The 20,215-nt window shown below is 39.9% G+C and overlaps 1 protein-coding gene across 9 annotated transcripts in view; it reads right to left on the reverse strand.

Annotated features, from left to right (window-relative positions):
- tjp1a (tight junction protein 1a) overlaps positions 1-20,215 on the reverse strand; it is a 100,605-nt gene that overhangs the window by 20,548 nt on the left and 59,842 nt on the right. For 8 of the 9 annotated variants that reach the window (XM_056744986.1, XM_056744923.1, XM_056744777.1 and 5 more), the window contains 7 exons: positions 12,674-12,730; positions 11,902-12,026; positions 11,383-11,485; positions 10,708-11,008; positions 10,305-10,408; positions 3,935-4,100; positions 3,631-3,760 (listed from right to left, as the gene is read on the reverse strand). In XM_056744986.1, the coding sequence (XP_056600964.1) occupies positions 3,631-3,760; positions 3,935-4,100; positions 10,305-10,408; positions 10,708-11,008; positions 11,383-11,485; positions 11,902-12,026; positions 12,674-12,730 (986 nt within the window). Of the gene's footprint in view, positions 1-3,630; positions 3,761-3,934; positions 4,101-10,304; positions 10,409-10,707; positions 11,009-11,382; positions 11,486-11,901; positions 12,027-12,673; positions 12,731-17,292; positions 17,541-20,215 lie in introns of those variants that run through there. The other variant, XM_056744847.1, reaches the window with a different exon arrangement.

Consider the following 20,215-nt stretch of genomic DNA (forward strand, 5'->3'; position numbering starts at 1 on the left):
GGGTTCTGGACACCTCACGTGACATGACCACTGTACATTGCAGTGGGCTGATTTTCTAAAACACAGGTGCTCTTACACACACATATGCGTGACTCATACAGGAAACCAGACACTACCTAAATATTTACTGATGAAAATGTATTTACTGAAACATTTCTGCCAGACATCCTTCTGACCAAGCGCAGAGAAAAGAAATGCTTTTCTCTCAGTCAAATCCTTCTGTCCTCAAATCTTTGTTTACATGTGACCCGATATAACCTCTGAAACCCCTCATATGAGCATTTCATTCCAATAAGAGCATTTGCTTCCCAGTATATTTCAGCATACAGACTGGTCCCTACATAACTCTTATACTATGCATTGATTAGCGAATCGCAAATGTTCTTAACTTCCTTGTTTTAATTGTTTTAAACATTTTTTAAACATAAAATAGTCTTTCTTGCAGAAAAAAACACATCAAAGCCGCTTATTAACGGGCCATAAAACTTGTGTGCCTGTGATTTGATTGTACAGCTTCCAGAAGTTCTTGGATGTGCCAAAACAGTTCCAGCAAGTCTGATTATTTACATCCTTAAATTAGGCTTCACTTGTCTTGATTTCACTCCATATGCATTTAATTTCAATTAAAGTCCCTTTGTTTATGTTTTGTATTGTTTCAATCCCTTTTGTTTTCATTCTTGACTTTTCTGTCTGATAACCTATTGCCTTGTCTCTTTAAATGAACAGCGCATGTAATGTTCTATTAAAATAAACGTACTTTGTCTTGGTCTAAACAAACAGAGATGAACTTCATAATTCATCTCTTACACTAAGTCAACACTTCTACTTTTTTGACTCAAGAGCACTTGATGAGATTAATGATCTGACTCTTTACTTAAAGACACAGGTAAGAGAAAGAGACAGACAGCGAGTGTGTATCTTTGTGGCACTAACACACGCTGTGAGGCAAACCCCATCTGGTGATGTAAATTTCAGTGGGAATTGTGCCATCTCTTGTGTGCCAAGGTTAATGAACACACATGCATGAAAACGTATACAGGCCCGATACTGCATAACAGACCTGACACCCTCTGGCAGTTTCCACACACACACTATTCTCATCGCTACCAGCTCAACGTGACAGAATGCACGCTAATTTGAAAAGCACATATTAATGCACGATTTAAGTGCTTAAATAAAATTGAACCTACTTCAATACAAACATATCTATATGCTTGTAGAAAAAACAGTTGCACTATTCAAGACTGTGACAAGCCTGCATAAAAGACACATAAACACAACAGATCCACCTAATACTCATGCACTTAAGACTCCTTCTACAAATATGATCCACTGTGTACAGAGCACAGCACTTACAGTAGGAGTTTTCTGGTGAGAAAAGAGCCCTTCAGTCTGTCTAAAGACAGAGCAGTCATTCAGAGGACATTCAGACAGAGAGATATAAACCTGGCTCCCTGACAAAAAGGTACATCATCTCACAACAACACGCCTCCAAACTTGTAAGCCCAAGCCTGCTTAATGACTTCAAGACTCATGAATGACTAGGGCTGGGGTTTACCGAAACCTTTAAAACAATTAAAAGAGCAATTATGTCACTTAAATATGTAACAGATTAAAAAAAACTATTTCATGCTCGTTGATAGTTCATTTTAGGTACAGTGGTACTGAAACTACCATACAACGCTAGTATCTTCATATTTATTGATATTCAGTGGAAACTGAAGTGACTTGCTTATTTTAAATCCACAGTCCACAGACTAAGGATGCTAAATTGCTATAGCTGTGGCACTTCTGTGAGACAACAGTGTCTTGAGAGCCGATAATGAGGTGTAATCCGAGTTCAGATACTAAGTGAGGCACTGCTCTAGATAGACAGGTGGAGGATGTGTGGTGATGTGAGGTGTGAAATTTCATTAGAGAGACAGACAGCCTGCAGCGGATAGAGGACGTGGATGTGGAGAGCGCAGCTGTTTTTATAGTAGTAAGGATCTGCACATCCCCTGGGAGGGGATAGACACTTTGAGGCGCAGTCGCTTCTTCATTCTTTTGCTTCATTCTATGCCCCATGCGCACCCCACGCACAAAAGTTACCATGGTAGCATATAGTATCCACTAGAATCGTCGATTTTTTTGGCCAAGGCCCGTCCAAGAGTCCATGTGACTGACAGGTAAAGTGGCCAATCACATTTTGTTTTGTGCCACGTCATGTTTAGGTACGTGGAAATGTTCCCGCAGTTACAGACCGATGTACATTCACGAATGTGTCAAAAGTTAACAGCAACAAAATGATTATACGTTTATGCTGTGAACCTCGCAAACTTTTTAGAATTTTGCGTTTAGTCGATCGTGGTGAATTCTTATAACAACCGTTGTAAAAACGACAGCTTACTTCTTCGATCAGACGGCTTCGTGTTGTTTCCTGGCAGACCGTAAAAGAACGCGATAAGTATGTCTCCCAGAAATCCTGTGAAATTCAACCAATCAGATGACAACTTTGGATGTGCAGAAGTGTTTCCAGAAAAGTGTGCATTATTCATCATATGTTTAGTTGGCGTGACATCTGAGGCTGAGACTAAGTATCCACCAAACACCAGTTCACTCCAACATAAGTCGTCATTAGTACAACGGCTGAAATTTGTCTGGAAATTATGGTTTTGGTGGTAAATTCATAAAGAACTTGAACCGTGTCTACATCCAGTGTGGACAAAATTGGAAATTATAATGGGTTCTAATGTCTTTTGTTGCGTCGCGGCGCGCCTGTCGCGTCTGGTTCGGACATGGTGTTAGTAAATGATGAGAGAACTTTCCTTTTTGGGTGAAATATCCCTATATAACAAACCGATGAAACTGACTGGCCGGCAACATCAACATAAATCTATGCAAATAAATACACACCCACGCACACAATTTACTTATACTAACACACAAATGCCACTAACAGAAACTGTCACATAATTTGCTTTCAACACAATTTAGATCTAAAGCTCTTGTGTTCTACTAGTGTACTAGTCAACAAGGCTATAAGCTACATGAGCTCAGCTCTACTGTGGCATTAATTTGGGTGACTGGTCAGCCACCTCACTGCAGCATGACTGACACTTACGCTCTCCTCTGACTGCAGCCAAAATAAAAGAACAAGTTTCACTCAAATACAGTAACGTAAATTAAATGGCATTTTGTGTGTGAGGGTGCTCCGCATGCATGTTCGTTTGAATTGTTTTCACGCTGAAAGTGATTTGTCCTTTGCGTTTAAAGAGAAATGTCCATTTCTGGATCCATAAAGCAAGCAGTGGCAAAACAACCCTATGACCTTTAGTGATTTATTTGATGTCAGTGTGAACAGCCCTTTAGTGCTCAAGTCTCTCCGCCTTATATAATTATTGGTGACGCAGACACAGGGGCGTGTGGGGGTTGTAAACATTCAACACTCTCAGGGCCAACAAACAATCACAGTCTTTCCTGTTTTTAAGCAGATTGATACAGTCTTACTAGTGCTTGTGCCTAAGATGCGTCAATACTTTACATATACCAGAGGACCATAAAACGTATCGTATACAATAAATCAAAAATTTATTGGCATACAAAGCATGACATTTTTAAAGGACCTTGGTGTGTCACATGTCATCTTACCTGCCGTTGCTCATCTGTTGGGGAGACCGGCCGGATATGTCGGAGGGCTCTGAGCGTTTGTCGGGGGAACTACTACGGGCGGTGTGCTCGTGGGAATGATTTGATGTCAGTGAATGGATTTCTGAAATGTCTGTTGAAATAAACAAGATTTTGAAGTGCCTCTAGTCTTATTTATAGAAAATGGAAACATGAAATGCATAAAAAGCTAACAAGTAACAGAATACAAAATGTAAAGTAAACTTCGAATAGCAGTTCGTTTGAGCAGGTATATCTACAATGCCAGTCTACATTTGACCTCTCTCACCATCTCGGTCTGAATTAGCTGAGGGAATGCTGTCATCCATATCAGGAATGTTGAGGAGTGTGGCACTCTCGTCTCTCTGCACCACCATCTTCAGTTTGCCTTTCGATCGCTCGATCAGCTTCTTTGCATCTATTAAGGATAGGTTCTCTGTCACAGTGCCGTTGATCTATGTGGAGACGAGAAGATAGAGACATAATTCAATCAGGTATCGAAACATTTCAAAACTTAATGTTCATATCAGTAAACTTTGACCAAATAAAGCAATACCATCACTGCTTATTTTGGCATATTTCCTTATCCCTGTATAAGGCAGCAGTTAAAAGAACAGATGACACATGTAAGGTGATGTCACACACACAGAGCAAGTGCAGTGTGCTGCGGTCTCACTCCAGAGCACTCTGGGACAGAATCTGTTCCACTCACTGAGCACTAGACCCATTTAGCTGAAGGTGGCTCGTAAATTCACAAGTTATTTGCTCACATTAAAAAACTAATAGCTTGGTAAGTGGTGTAAGTGTTTTTTTAAATAGAGTTAGCCGAAGAAGATTTGAATCTTTTAGTCCTTATTTAAGGAATTATATTATCAAAACTAGCGCTGTCAACGTTGACGCATTAATTATTTTCAGATAAACACAATTAACGCAGCATTTGTTTTTTGCCATTCTTTGTCTAGCGTTACATTATATAATAACGCTCTTATTCGTGTAAAGGCCTTTAAACCATTTAAGCGTGATTTGAAAAAGTGTATTTGACGCGCTAAAGGCTGCGTCAGTGAATCTCTGTCAGACAGCGCACCAGTATTAAGATTATGTCAGTAAGACCGTTTTGTCTAGCATATTCGTAAACACGAAAGATGATTTCAACGTGTTAAATAAAATTCTTAATGAATTCAAAGAGTTGTGAAAATGGAAAAGGGCGTCAGATCTGCTTAGAGCGGCAGCTCTTAAAGTGCCCGCACTCTTAAACCTGCTGCTGTGACTCCTGTCACTAATGTTAATCAAAGAACAAAAGAAAAGAGGAATTAAATAAATAGTTTTATTTCTATATTTAATTTAGAATTTAGCATTAAAGGCTGTGAAGTGTTTGAGGACTTCATTCAATTTCTGTAAATGTCCTACCTGATAGACATGATAGCTCTAAATTATACTGTTCTTCAATGTTGAACAACTATAATTAATGTTAAAATAAAGAAAAAATAATAAATTTAATGGAGACATCAGTTGAAGTACTAATATCAGAATGTTGGCTTTCATTCATAAAATGGTGTTTTTAAAGAAATCAGTTGTTACTTTATTAATTTGGAGATAAAATTTGAAATTAATAAAATGTAAAAGTATATTTAAAACATTAAAGTTGTGTGTGATTAGTCTTGTGATTAATCATATATTTGTTTTAATCGCTTGAGAGAACGAATCAAAACACACCAACTCTAGCCAAATCCCACCTTAAAATAGAACAGAAATGTGTGCAGACCCAAACACAAATGTGTCTTCAGTCTAAACAACAGACATTGTTTTTGGGGGTGTTTCAAGAGTCAGACAGGAAAATCATACCAATAAAGCATTGGTTCTCAAACTTCTTCGTTCTATGGCCCCCTTTTGTTTAGAGTGCATCGCTTTGAATACACCCCATCCCCCCAAATAACAACTCTTAAATCTTAAACTTACTATATAAATTAAACAAAAAACATATTCGGTTATGCAATACTGAAAATACATTTTTTTGGTTGGTGGTCTTATTTTTTGATGTTTAAAATTAATAAAATGTAAGTTTTTATCCAAAGCGACTTACATTGTATTATACCAGGGGTTCTCAACCTTTTGCAAGCTGGGCCCCCCAAAGCTGCTTCATTGCAGTTGGGCCCCCCCCCCCCCACACCACACAACCTTGGATGGATGGAAGGATGGATGGCCGGCCGGCTATTATCTTTAGGCCCACATTATTATTATTATTATCATCAGTAGCTGTAGGTAGGCCTATTATCATTACAAGGCTATTGTTATAATTGGCAGTAGAACCAGACTTCTAATGTGAGCTTGCAGACATTATTATTATTATTATGAGTAGTAGTACGCCTATCATCATTACTAGGCTATTGCTATATAATTATATGAGGTTAAATGCTTTATTGCTGTTGTTGTTGTTATTATTATTATTATCATCAGTATAGGCCTATTATCATTACTAGGCTATTGCTATAATTGGGAATTTGCACCAGACCTCTGATATTAATGTATGCTTTATTATGGTTATTATTACAATGCCTAATAGTAGGTATCATCTGCATTTTGTAACAGAAGCTTGCAGGTACGTGATGTTAATGCGAGACCTGAGCCTGCTTTGCCTTGCAAAGATCCCCAATTCTTGGCTCAATGTTTGATAAACATAGTCTCAGATCATCCTCGATTTGTGCACAATTGCGGTATTTCGTTTTGAGTGCAGTCATTTTTGAGAATCCTGCCTCACACAGATATGTCGACGCGAAAGGAAGGAGAATCTTCATGGCGACGTCACAGAGTTCAGGATATTCCTGCATCAATGCTGCCCAGAATGACGAAAGAGGGCAGGAGTTAAAGAGTTCCTTCAGTCTACTGTCACTCTTCAGCTCAATAAGCTGTTCCTGCATATCAATTGATAGCTCGTTTGCTGTGCACACAAACGGATCTCGAACCCACGCAAAAGAGCGATAATCCTCTTTAAAGTACGTCGCAAATTGTTTTCTCATTGCTGACAGGTGCTCAGACGCTGATTGAAATAGGGATGAGAAATCGTGTGACGTGCCTGCATCAGTGATAAAGTCTGCAAGGCTGGGAAACATGTCGCAGTTCCCTTGACTGATGCGGCCATGCCAGAGGTCTAGTTTTTGTGTGAAGGCGTGCACTTTGTCTGCAAGGATCAAAATATGAGTTCCGCGGCCTTGCAAAGACAGGTTGAGGCCATTCAAGCGGTCAAATATATCGACCAAATAGGACAGAGACGCAAGCCACATAGTGTCATCCAGATGCTTCGCCAGATCTGATTTGATTTCTGTCAAAAACCACTTCACCTCCTCTCGAAGCTCATACAACCGCTGTAGCACCCGCCCCCTGGAGAGCCAGCGAACTTCAGTGTGCAGAAGCAGCTGTTCGTGCCCTGACCCCATCTCCTGGCAGGGGACCCCAAACAAGCGAGAGTTTAACGGCCGTGATTTGATAAGATTTATCATTTTCACGGATTGGTTCAGCACGGAGTCAAAAAGAACCGGCATTTTTTTAGCAGCTAGTGCTTCGCGATGGACCATGCAATGTGTCCATTTCACAAGTGGAGCTACTTGCTGAACTCGAGCAGCTAGGCCACGCTCACGCCCCGTCATTGCTTGCGCACCATCCGTGCATAGGCCAACGCATCGGTCCCAAGCCAAACCATTTTCAAGGATAAAAATATTAAGGACATTGAAAATGGCTTCTCCTGTAGTGTGCAACTGAAGAGGCCGGCAAAACAGTACATCCTCCTCAATCGCCTTGTCCCGTAGATACCTGACATAGGTGAGGAGCTGTGCCTGCCCAGCAATATCAGTGGATTCGTCCAGCTGCAGCGCGTAGTAAGGACTCTTTTTTACAAACTCGATCAGTTGCTCTCTGATATCATTGGACATGTCTACAATTCTCCTAGCGACTGTGTCATTGGACAGTGGTACTGCACCGAGTTTGGCTGCTGCACTATCGCCTATCATTATTCTGCACATGTCTTGCGCTGCCGGCAAAATGAGAGTCTCTGCGATTGTATGCGGTTTACCCAGTTTACCGATTCTTTTGGCCACTACATACGATGCCTCCAAACACTGTTTAGACACAGTGCTGTGCACTGAAATGGTTGCCTGTTGCTGATGGAGGCCATCAAGCTTTCTTTTAAAATATTCAGCTGGCTTATTTTTAATGCCAGGATGCTTTGTTTCGAGGTGCCTTTTTAATTTGCAGGGCTTCATACTGTCGTTTGCCAGCACCTCGGCACACACGACACACTGAGGTCTCAGATCAGCCGTAACTGTAAACCCAAACTGCAGGTATGCTTCATCGTACCTTCTAAGCTTTTTTGCAGCTGGTGGTGCGTCGGTTGGCTTGTTGGTCCGCACAAGAAATTTCTCCATTTTTGTTATGTGTTTTAAATAAAGTTTAGGCAATATGTAACTGTGTGTGTGGCTGTGTTGAGAGACGTATCAGGGGCTAATCAATCGGGACTTAGGGACGATCTTTAATTAAACGAACAAAATAATTATTTTGCAGACAATTCAGATTTTATTTGAATACTTAAAGATTGTAGTGTGTGTGTGTGTGTCTTAGTCGTGTGGGTTGTTTTAGCTAAGTGTAGCTACTGCCTAGCAGTTAAAAAAAAATACTGGCAAGGGCTGAGATTTGATCTAATCTTTAACAAAAATGTTTGTGGGTTTAGTCTTTAAAAAGACTGTTGGGGTTTTGTAGTAAAGGCCTATGTAAATCGAGATTGATAACAGACTAGCGAGAGCTGGCACAAGTGAACTTGGCAAGAGACTAGACTAGAGTGAATGGAGAGCTATGTCTTGAGTCAATTTAAATCGCAGTTATTTATTTTTGTATTTTGAGTGAGTGAACATTTACATTTACAACCCGCTCTGCAAGCTAGGGCGGGAACGGCGGCGGCCATGCGCATGCGCGATTCATTTGCAGCCTGGACGCGGAGGGGTGTGTGTCTCCTCTCTGCTCTGAGTGCTGCGTGAGGCTACTGAGAGTCTGACCGCCTTGAAGTGCTTTTGGACGGGAGAGGGGCTAACGGCAGCACCCGCTGCTCGTTGTGAACAGTAGGCCTAACTGCAGAGTGACTCGTGCTTTCGAGTCTCCAAACACCACAAAAGTCTCCAAAAACAACAGTAAAATTCGCTGGATTTGTCACATTGACAAAAACAAGTCGCCAGGAGGATGATTTGTTTGTGTTATAAGCAGTGCTTGAAGTGGGGGAAAAGGTGGCGGTACTCTCTTTGCATTGGCAAATCATTACATTTTTACAGGGAAAAACAAAACTTGGAGATATTGCTGTTACAACAATTTAGTGTTTTTTATTTATTAACAACATAAATGTATTTAAAAATGTTTTTTTGTGTGCGTGGCTGCGTGTATTTCACAAAAACTAAAGGAAAGCTTTAGCTGTAGCCTATATTCTGACTAGTTTATTCGTTTTATATATATATATAGGCTATATATATATAACTAAATAGGACCTCAGGTTTTATATGTTTGCAATCTCTGAAACTTCCGCCCGTCATAAAAATTAATTCTGATGGTTCAATTTTCTGCATTTTTCGCATCCGTAGCAATTATTTTGAGGGTTGTTTTTGACAATTGAGAGCCACCAAATGACGAATATGAAAAAACGAATAAGACAGTTTCGGACTTTTGAGGCTTGCGCAGCTTCTCGAGGAGAAATCAAACAAATGAGCGCCGTTTTCTAAACTCTATGAGCGCAGCACACACAAATAAACTAAATTGACATAGTGCAGTTAAATGTGGTGATTTTATATTTATAACTTTTGAATGCAGTTCAGCAACATGCATCACACGACCTGACGACCAAGAGAGCTGACAATTGACCGTCACTTAATTTACCATCACCTCACGATTGAAAATGTGACATTGATTTCATATGACAGTTCAACAAACAAGTTATTAATAGTAAGTCACTTACATTTTTGACGAAATAATGACTGTTTTGGTCTATTTTAGCAGCGAAAATAGATCCGATGAATCCAAACAAAGATCACAGCATAGCGCATCTCACAGCAACAATCAATCTTGTTTTGAATGATTCAGTGTTTTGAACGAATCGATTGAGTCATGGATTCAATGACCCATGCACAAACATCTGTCTCATTCTTGATGAATCGGCCGTTTGAACGAATCGTTTGAATGAACGACTCAATGACTCGCTTAATAAAACCGCTTTTCACCTGCATTTTTTTTTTTAAATCAGTCCAAACACATTTTAATTTTTATTCAGGAGTTATGTATATACACAACTATAACTTTTTATGAAAGTAGTTTAGTGATAAAAAAAATGTTAAAAAAAATATTTTTTCAGTTTTTTTTTTCTCTCCCATCCTGTAGTCTACTCGCGCCCCCCCGGGAGAGTGTCCGCGCCCCCCCGGGGGGGCGCGCCCCACCGGTTGAGAACCAGTGTATTATACTATACATTGTATCTGACTATATGCAATCCCCTGGGATCGAACCCATTACCTTGGCGTTGCTTGTGCCATGCTCTACTGAACGACAGGACAGCGTATATCATGTATGATATATTGCTTTAATTCACAAAACGCCACAAAATCTGGTGATCTCAACATGTTAACACAGTCTTGTCATACCTTCAGGACGACGTCTCCCTCTTGTATGTTGCCATCACGGGCTGCAAGGCTCTCTGGAGAAATGTCCTTTACAAATATGTGGCTGGCCAGACGCAAACCGTATTCTGCACCCAAGAGAAAACAAACAAGCATTAAGAGACTATAACAAGCAATTCAAATGCATGAGTGACAGATCAATTTCATTACTGAGTTACTCACTAAAGCACTGTTCTTGAGCAGAGTGCCCTGTGGGTATTTGTGCCACTTCACTGACCACAGCTATTAGCCATTAACCGACAACAGCAGCCCATTTAACAACTGTTTACACATTCTAATATATTTGCTAACACCTCCTCTATGGCAATCATAAGTCATTAAGAAGTATGTCCTCTAATTTTCGACAGCGATTTCCAAGTACACCGACCTTCACTCTTGCGGGATTTTACAAGCGTGACTTTGGAAGGTCGAGGAGGGACATTGGACACGACCGATCGCCGGTCCGAACGTGGGGAGATACTCCTCTCACGGGAAGCACTGTGGTCCCGTCGGCCAGCACTGCCACTTCGCTCGTCTCTTCTGCTTGTGCCGCCGCTCGCACCGCCTGTACGCGCTGGACCCTCAAAATCATCTTCCTCCGTGTCGTCCTCTCCCTCTCGCTCTGACATGGTCTCTCGGTCTCCTCCTCGTGTTACGGGAAGCTGAACCTTTCGCTTTCTGCGTACAGTCTGGACAGAAAATTGTATAATCATATACTGAGTACATATATCACATTAGCAAAAATAGCTAACCAACAGTTATGTATTGTCATTCTAATTCGCCAATAGTGGCTTTGTGTTTCAAATTTTTTTGTGTAACAAATTATCAACTTAGATTTGCTTAAGTAAACAGTTTTAAAGTCTATCTTTATTTGTATGTAACAAGACGCCATATAAAGAGTTTGGCAATTAACAGCCAGGATGGTGATTATAGCATCATATATTTTTACATCATCTAATCCAGATATGTTAAGCAATTTTACCCTTTTGTGCATTTGTGTATTTTGTTAGTTACAGCAACTTTTTACTAGACAAATATAAAACTGTACATTAAAACGACTTACAATTTTGGCATTTTTCCCACTCTTCCTCAGCTGCTGAACAGCATTAGCATGTTCCACATTGTCCATGGAGACACCATTTACCATCACCACTCGATCATTCTCTCTATGAATGAGGAGAGAAGTTCATGAACAACTGGTTGTTGCAAATGTAGAAATAAGTATTTAAAAATGTAAATAAATACTTAAATATAATATTAAAATAAGACCTAATTATTAACATTAACAGCTTTAAAAAAGATGCCCATTTACTTGGCACAGGGTCAGGGACAGTTCTGTTTTTTGACAATGTCAAAACTATTGCAGGAAAACAAAAAAGATATTTTGAGAAATGTCTAGTTTTGTGTCCATACAATGGAAATCAATGGGGGCCAACATTCTTCAAAATATCATCTTGTGTTCTGCACAAGAAAATAAGACCCTATCCCTTTAACCATCCTTTTTTGCACTAGATTAAATAAGCAAAACATTATAAGTGCTACTGTGTCAGTATTTCACCAGTGGTTGAATTAATTATCTTACTGCAGAAGTCCCTCCGCCGGACCCCCTTTAAGCACATCAGAGATAACTATCGAGGTCTCTCCACTCTGAAAATGAGGGTTGTCACGGCCCCCTGAGATAGCGATTCCAAACCCAAAACCTGGAGCCTGCCAAGAATATGCACACACAGACACAAAGAGTAAGCTCTTGGAGCACACAGCATATCATGGAGTAATTCCATTACAGGGGATGAGATGATTAATAAATATGTAGGTTACTACGGCTGTGATTCTATGAGTGTGTGTGTGTCAGTTAAGTCTGACTGCTTTTAAAATCCTGGGTGTGTGGATCTCTATTTGCAAAGATTTGTTTGTTTGTTTGTGTGTGTGTGTGTGTGTGTGTGTGAGAAACAGGCCATAGCCATAATGTCTTAACGCTTGTACACCTGTTATCTTGTTCAGCCTGTCAGCACATCAAAAACACACCAAAAAGAGACTTATATGCAAATACTGATCGGATTTTCTGAGTGATGCAGACATCATGTGGTGTAAAAGGTATGAGATAAGCTATTTCTCAGGTTTAAATGTGAGCATAGGAACAAGCAGGAAGAGGAAAGGGAACAGGAAGTGGAGCAGAGCAGGCATTCTATCTTTGCAAACACTACTTCCTGCCATCTGGGGGTATAGCCTATTGTGTGCTCGATGACCACACATCCTGCATGCAGGTAGCCTTTCCAGAAGAAAGAGAGAAAGAAAGAAAGAAAGAAACTGACTCATCAGCAAAGACAGAAAAATAGTAAATGTTCAACACTTACCCTGTGAAGAGTCACTGTGTGCTGTTCCCATATTACGGTTTCCTCCATGGTTGTATTCTGCAAGAGGGAAAGCAAGAGAGAGTAAGGACAAACCCTAAGCAAAGATAATGAGTTTGTATCAGCAGGATTTCTCCTCAGGATCTTTATCTGTGCCATTAATAGCGAGAGGAGATTTTACTCTGACTTCAAAGCGCAAGCAAGACTGGTGGACATTTACCAAATCAATTTCCTCTGGCTAAAGCAAATATATGTGTACTTGTCTTGTACATGCATCTTTGTTAGGTCCAGTCGGAGTATTAGTGGAGTAAGGACTAAGAGAGTAAAGTGAGGACATTTTGGCCAGTCCCAACTTCCTGAGACCCCTATAACCCATCAGCGGATTCATACTTTAACCGAAACAAGCTGCTCAGGTACAAAGAGAGAGAGATATTTAGGAGTGAGTGGAAAAATAAAGAAGGTACAGACAATATTTATCGCTTTACCCTCAGCTGAGAGGAACGGTATGTGCTCCTTCACTACTGTATTGAAGATGCCAGGCTGAATAAGTTATTACAGTAGGTACGAGAGCTCTGAAACAGACTGAAGCTGTAAGTAATGGTCTGAGAGCAATATTTACATCTCCTGACTGTTCTCCATATCACACAGAAAAAAACACCCACATACAGTATAAAGAAAAGTGAAGAAATGTGTAGAAAGCTTTAACCAATTAAGCAGGAATAATAAACAGGGTTTCCCTTTACAGTGACGCAATGTTTCCCATTCATTCCTAATTTGAATGGCTATTCTATTTTGAAAGAAAACCAAAACGTTTTGATGACTTTTTCCACTAGTGTTCAAATAGTGTCAAACACACAAAAAACGGCCACCATTTCTGCACTAAAACAAAGTTAACCCGCTGACCTGTTTACCACACTTCTCAGTCAGCACCTACTCTGGCCCAAATTGGCACAGGGGCAACATTTAGTTCAGCACCCCCTCAAATAACCTCGATGCCCCATTTCTGCCCCGGTCTCTGGCTACGCTTGGGAAAGGATTTGACCCATTTGAAAAGCATTCGCTTCCCACCCTCTCATCATGCCTCGCTCCCTCCTCTGACCCTCCATCCACACATTTCTTTCATGTGTGTGTAGGGTCAGGGGTCCTGGACTCATCCAACTGTAAGAGCCGACAGCAGGGGCCCAACCATGAGAAAAATGCCCATGCAGTGATCCATGTGACAGACACAGAGGGACTTATAGGAGACCTAGGGGGTCTTGCCCTTGGTGGAGGATGAATAGACCGTCCTGGCTTAGGAGAATGAGCAGATTTCGCCTGCGCAGAAGCTAAGGCAAGGTCAGGAGCATAATGCTTGAGCACTTCAGGGCACTTCGGCACATAAAAATGAATAAACATAAATGTAAAAAAGAAACTAGAATTTTATGGTGTATATATTTTTTCTGGATTTTTTATGCAAAATAAAAACACAATAAACAATCCAGATGAGACAATGTAGTTTGACAAATTTAGCTGGAGCATGAAATTTCATTCAAATGAATTCAAATTTAAAGGACTTCTGTATGTTAAATGTGGTATTGCAGCGTGTAAGTTTAGAATAAACAGAACCTTATGGTTTGATTGTGTCTTAATACATCTTATAGAACGTATTTTCTCTGGGTAAATTAACACAAAAGAAGATATTTTGAGAAATGTCTCAGTGGTTTTGTGTCGATAGAATTGAAGTCAAAGTGTTGTTTGGCTACCAACATTCTTAAAAATATCTTCTTTTGCGGAGAAAAGAAAGTTATACAGGTTTGAAATGACACAAGAGTGAACTTGCTTTGAGACAGATTATTTGCTGCTGAAGCCTATGGGAATTAGGCCACTGGTTGTTGTCTGACAAATTAAATCCTTTTCTCATATTACCTAAATATAGTCTTAGAACACACAAACACAAATTCCTTGAGAATTCTTCCACTTGCATGACTTTCACTAGCTGTTTTCAACCTGCAAAATCCCTTTTAGAGAGAGAGAACTGATCCTGAGAAAGCTTGTGTGGTCAGGTAACAGTTAGATGGGTCAGTAAAAGCGGTTTATATGAATCACGCTAAACACTCCTGACTCTCTAATCTGACAAGATTATCTTTAAATCAATCACAACAATGCAGAGCTCAGAGTAAACACACTCATCTGAAATGTGAGCTGCGTGAAGCTCTGGAGAAGAAAACCCCCTGAAGGATGGTGGTGCCAACTCTTAAATAAAATAAACACATCGACATCAGAAGCTGTGATAAAATCTGATAATTATTTGAAGGTAAAGTTCACCCAAAAATGAAAATTCTGTCATCATTTACTCACCCCTTGTATCCAAACAATTCTAGACCACTATTGACTTCCATACTAGGGCAAAACTACTATGGTGGTCAATGGAGCCCCAGAACTGTTTAGGTTCCCACTTTCATCAAAATATCTGTCTTGTGTTTAACAGAACAAAACATGAGGGTGAGTAAATGGTGACGGAATTTTCCGTTTTGGGTGAAAGCATTCAATCGTCCTTAAATTAGTTTTGCAGCAAAATTAAATATCACGATTCAAAACAAAGTCGTTTTATAGGAGGACAAGAAACTCTAAAGAAAAACAAAGAGTCTGAAACACAGTGATGATCTAATAATTCCGTAGAAGCAGCAGCGAACAATACGCCTTTATATGCGCAAGAACGTCTGGGTATATTTAAACATTCAACGTTTATTCAGGCCTGAGGGCTGGCCACAGTACTGCCGTTCTAAAAAACAAATAGCCAGTCCCGCCAAGAGCCGAAGACTCATTCTGCCGTTAAAGAGAGTCTTTGTTTCATGTCCTCAGACCTGCCAAGAGAAAAGCTCGAGTTCAAAGAGCCCAGATAGGCAGCTAATAGTGAGCTCTGACAGCCAGGTGAAACCGAGAGGCTTTCTCAAAGATCAGCAGTCATCTTTTCTTGGCCAACAGCTTCTCCAAAGCAGGCAGGCAGCTTAAAAGGTGGTGTATCTCTAAGAGATTTCTCTCTGGATCAATGGAATTAATGAACAAATGACTGCCGGTTAGCAGTACTTTGCTTTTTTTGATGGCGATAAGCAGTTTCAGGGTGTTTGCTAGTGAGCTATGGATCTTTTAGCTGTTATATAATGACTGCTGTGCTAGTTAATAGGGCCCTAGACACAGCAGAGGGTATCATTTTTGCTTAAATTGCAAGGTTTCGTTTGAGAGAGTTTTAAATAATACCGTCTGGATCGCAATGCGGTGGGGAGATCCACATGTACCTGACTGTGTTAACCGAACCCTCTCAACTGATTCTCACACACGTATCATATAAATGCATGTCCGTAAACACACCAAAGACTTGCTTGCTTTTCTGTGAAGTCTCAGCTGTTACTCAGGAACACGGTGTTAGTTGTAAGAGTAAAACATAAAATAACAGAATTTTAAGTCATTTATGTTTCATCATTCTTTATTTAATTACTTCCTGTATGTTCTATTTGCATGGTATCAATTTAGTATTTGTATCGAAATACTTTTCTTAGGGTTTGTATTGAAGTCAAAAATTTGGTGTACTGTGACAAGACTACTGTGTGTAAGGGTTTGACCTGAACCACTGATCTAATATTTATGATGCACAAGGCAGCATGCTAATAGCCACATGCATGCACGCACCTATAGACGCAGGGGAATGTTCACTGTCCTCGAATTAAAGGGGTAGTTCACCCAAAAATGAAAATTCTTAAACTCTTCAAATGTGTCTTTTTTTTGTCCAACTTTTTTGGGGGGGTTTTCGGTAAAGCTTCCTTCTGTTCAATGTTGCATACAGTTCAGGTGCTGCTGACAATATACTTTCTTCTTCTAACAGGAAATGATTCATCCAGGAACAAACTCAAGCAGGAAAATTGCATTTACGCTTTTACACATCACATATATCGTCAGAACAACAGCTTCAAATAACAGCTCGACTTAGTGGATCTAAAGCGATACGACATAAACATAAACTATGATACTGCAGCTGTACAATCTCTGTAGGAAAGTTTAACATTGAGGTGGGAACATTCTGTGTCCTCAGCACTATGTGAGTACAGAGCTCTGATTGGACAGGACGTAACCCAGAGCTGGAATTTACTGCAGGAAGCTCCTTCCTGTTTGCAGGGAGTATTTTCAACTTTAAAAGAAAACACCCAAGCAGTTATGGCATCTAAAACAACTTAAATTATCCCGACATCGTTGAAAGATTAAAAAGCACGCAGCACAGTGCAGACAGGGGAAACGCAGCAATATTAATTATACAAATTTTATAATGATAAACGAAGCTAATAAGCTGCATGGAGAGATTTGTGAGGGTTCTGCAGACCACATTTTACTGCAGTCCGTTCTGCAAAGCCTAAACCAGTGATCATCTGACAACCTGACATGCTCCGAGCCGCCACACACTGCAGATGTTCTCTAGGGCAAACCCTTTCCATACGTCCTCTCACAAAATCAATGTCCTTCTCTGTTCTCTTAACTGGCTTCAATTTTTTACACAAAATGCATACATTCTGTACTTGCAGCCTATACTGCAAAATAATCTTGTTTATGTGGCGAGAAGCATAATCCTCTCTGCTGCAGAGAGTGACACTCACGGTGTAGCTCTAGCCGGTGAAGCAGGTTATACAAATAAAGATCTGTGTAGCTCTCCATACATGTCTTCCTCTCGATGTAGATCTACACGGAATGCAGCATAATTGCTGGATTATTGTAAATCCACACGAAGACAGTCAGCTGGCCAGATGCACGAGCACGGAGCGTGTTCCTCATTAGAAAGATCCCACATTAGAATAACAGCCAGAAAGTCCACACGGTCTCAGGATGGAGACGCTCGGATAAATACTTGTGTGAGGCAGTGAGAGATGATATCCTCCCCCGTGCAGACACACACAGAGAAAATGATCCCTGTGCAGTAGTTTCACACGATCCCGTAAAGGATCTTCCTCTGTACGTGCCGTGTGCGTGTGTGCGTGAGGGAGTGCAGTAGGGAGGGGAGAGAAACACACCCACTGTGTATGTGTGGAGGGGGTGTTAGTGATGGGGAAAAGAGACACTATCGCTCTTGCCCTGGACTGTGTGCAGTCTGTTACCCACACAGCTGCAAAACACACATAAACACCCAAACACACACACCTGCATCTATACTCAAACTGTCTATCGCAGCATCATCACATGTGTGTATTAGTAGGACATACACAAGAGCTCAGACAGCTAGGCATCACTTCATCTAAGCATTTACACACTAATGTTTACATGATGTGTGGCATTAAAATATAATGATGCAGTGACATTCCATAATACAACCAAAAGTATAAAAAAATGCAACTGCTGTATCGCATTCAGATGCATTCATTGTGTGTCTTTAGAATTTATTTCACAATCCAATTTATCGTTTTTATGTTTGATTTTTAACTGACCGACTCATTCCACATCCTAAAGATGGATCGGACGCAATCCTATCCATCACACACTCAAGCAAAGTACGAATTTTATCTAAGAATCTAAAGGCAACACACAGTTTACGTTGTGTAGGACAACACCCTCTCCCATTAATGTAAATGACGCAACAAAACAATATATAAGGAAAATGCACAGGTTAATGAAAGTCACGTTATCAAACACTGTGGGAAATATTGAGACAGCAAGGTTCAGCTGTGCTGGAGTCCAGATACATTTTAAACTGGCCCTCAAGATGGATATTAAACACTCCGTCAGCTTTTTCTCTAGCGTACATTTGCCCGAATAGTAATGCACTATCAGCCACAACCCTGCTGATACACATATGTGGGTTCAACATGTTTCTTAATAAAAAAAACACAAAACTAAAAAAAGTACAATGAGATTTGCTTATATTAAAACACAGACCATACAAAACGAATAATCACAGCAAAAAATAAATAAACGAAAATAAAAAACGTTAACATTAGATAAGTTGCCTATATAACAAAACGAGTCATGCTCATTATGCACAGTTTGTATAATATTCATCATCGAAATGCAGTGAACAAACAAACACAGCTAAACTTTCGTCAGCCGAGTGATGCGGCAATGTTGGGTACGCACTTTCTCACGCTGGATGGTTGACGTGCTCTTTCTCTCACATTTCCGCATGGGCGTGCTCTTGGGCTCGCTGGATGACGCGTGCTTTTCCTGGAGAATCGTCCAATAAGGGACTGAGGACCCTTGTTACAAAACGGGAATTCATGTTCGATAAAAGCTTTCAGAAATCTGTACGAATCCTGGCAGAGTGAATCGAATGCATGAAACAGCATGTTACCTCCACTTTAAACTTTAAATATTGTATCTGTTAACAGATGTAAACAACTGTCGAAAAAAGTAAATGAAATGTAATACAATGATAATAGGTCAATAAAGTACATAAGCAATAAAACAATTAAACTCTCTGACAATCGGTCTATATATAATATAAATTCTGGGAGTTCTTTATGTGCAACTCCCTCTGTACCATTTAAGACTGTATCAAAACATCCATTTTGTGAAAGCAAAACTATTTTATTGCTTCCACTGTGTGTGGGTGTGTGTGGTTGCACAGATCAGCTGTTTTATAACTCAAGCATCTGATTGCATATGCATAACCCCTACAGGCAGCAATATTGAATAAGTCTGAATATGTCTTGAGCAGAATCTAATAGTAAAACCATATCACTAGGCTTCAATTTCACTTCACTTCAATCCCCTTTCACATTTAATGACATCACTCATGCTTCTGGGACACGCCCCCATCATTTATCTCCTGCTGCGGTCAAGATTAGGGTTGGGTATCGTTTTACTTTTAGCGATTCCGGTTCTGATTCTGCTTATCGAATCCGGTTCTTATCTATTCTCCGTTCCGATTACAATATTTTTGGAGGGAGAGAAAAAAATAGCGAAATACTTAAAGAAAACAGTTTTTACCTTTTATTATTGCCACAATTAGGCTAACCAGTAGGCTGTACATGTCAACTGTGACAATTTGTCAAATAATAAAATAAACAACTGTTCCATCAAGGAATAATCTGAAGCAATTACAAACCCAAACTATTAGTGAAAGTGAAGTGAAAGTGACCTGTTTGTCAGGTATGTTGACCCATACCCGAAATGTGACCTCTGCTTTTAACCCATCCAGTGAGTAGTGAACACACGCACAGCAAGAAAATTGCATATGCATTAAAGTATAACACAAAAATAAACATAAAATATAAAACATGCAGATGCTAGATCATTCATTATCTAAACGATTATTTGTGAATGAAATACTGAATTAATTCATTTTTATAACATGATTGAATTAATAATTATAATTCATTTAATTTAAAATAAACTAACATGTTGTCCTTTAGCTTCCCGGATGCATTTAATTGTGTTCACTATTTTAAAAAATAAAGTAACTTTAACAAAACTTATTTTCTTTTTTTTATCTCTATCTGTATTTTGTAACTGAGTGTGAGACGCTGCTATTGCTGCTAATAGCTTTAAATTATCTTGTGCTTTGTAGCAGGAGGACTTGAGGCTGAGAGA

This window comes from Triplophysa dalaica, chromosome 1 (genome assembly GCF_015846415.1).
Source record: "Triplophysa dalaica isolate WHDGS20190420 chromosome 1, ASM1584641v1, whole genome shotgun sequence".
Taxonomy (NCBI): Eukaryota; Metazoa; Chordata; class Actinopteri; order Cypriniformes; family Nemacheilidae; genus Triplophysa; species Triplophysa dalaica.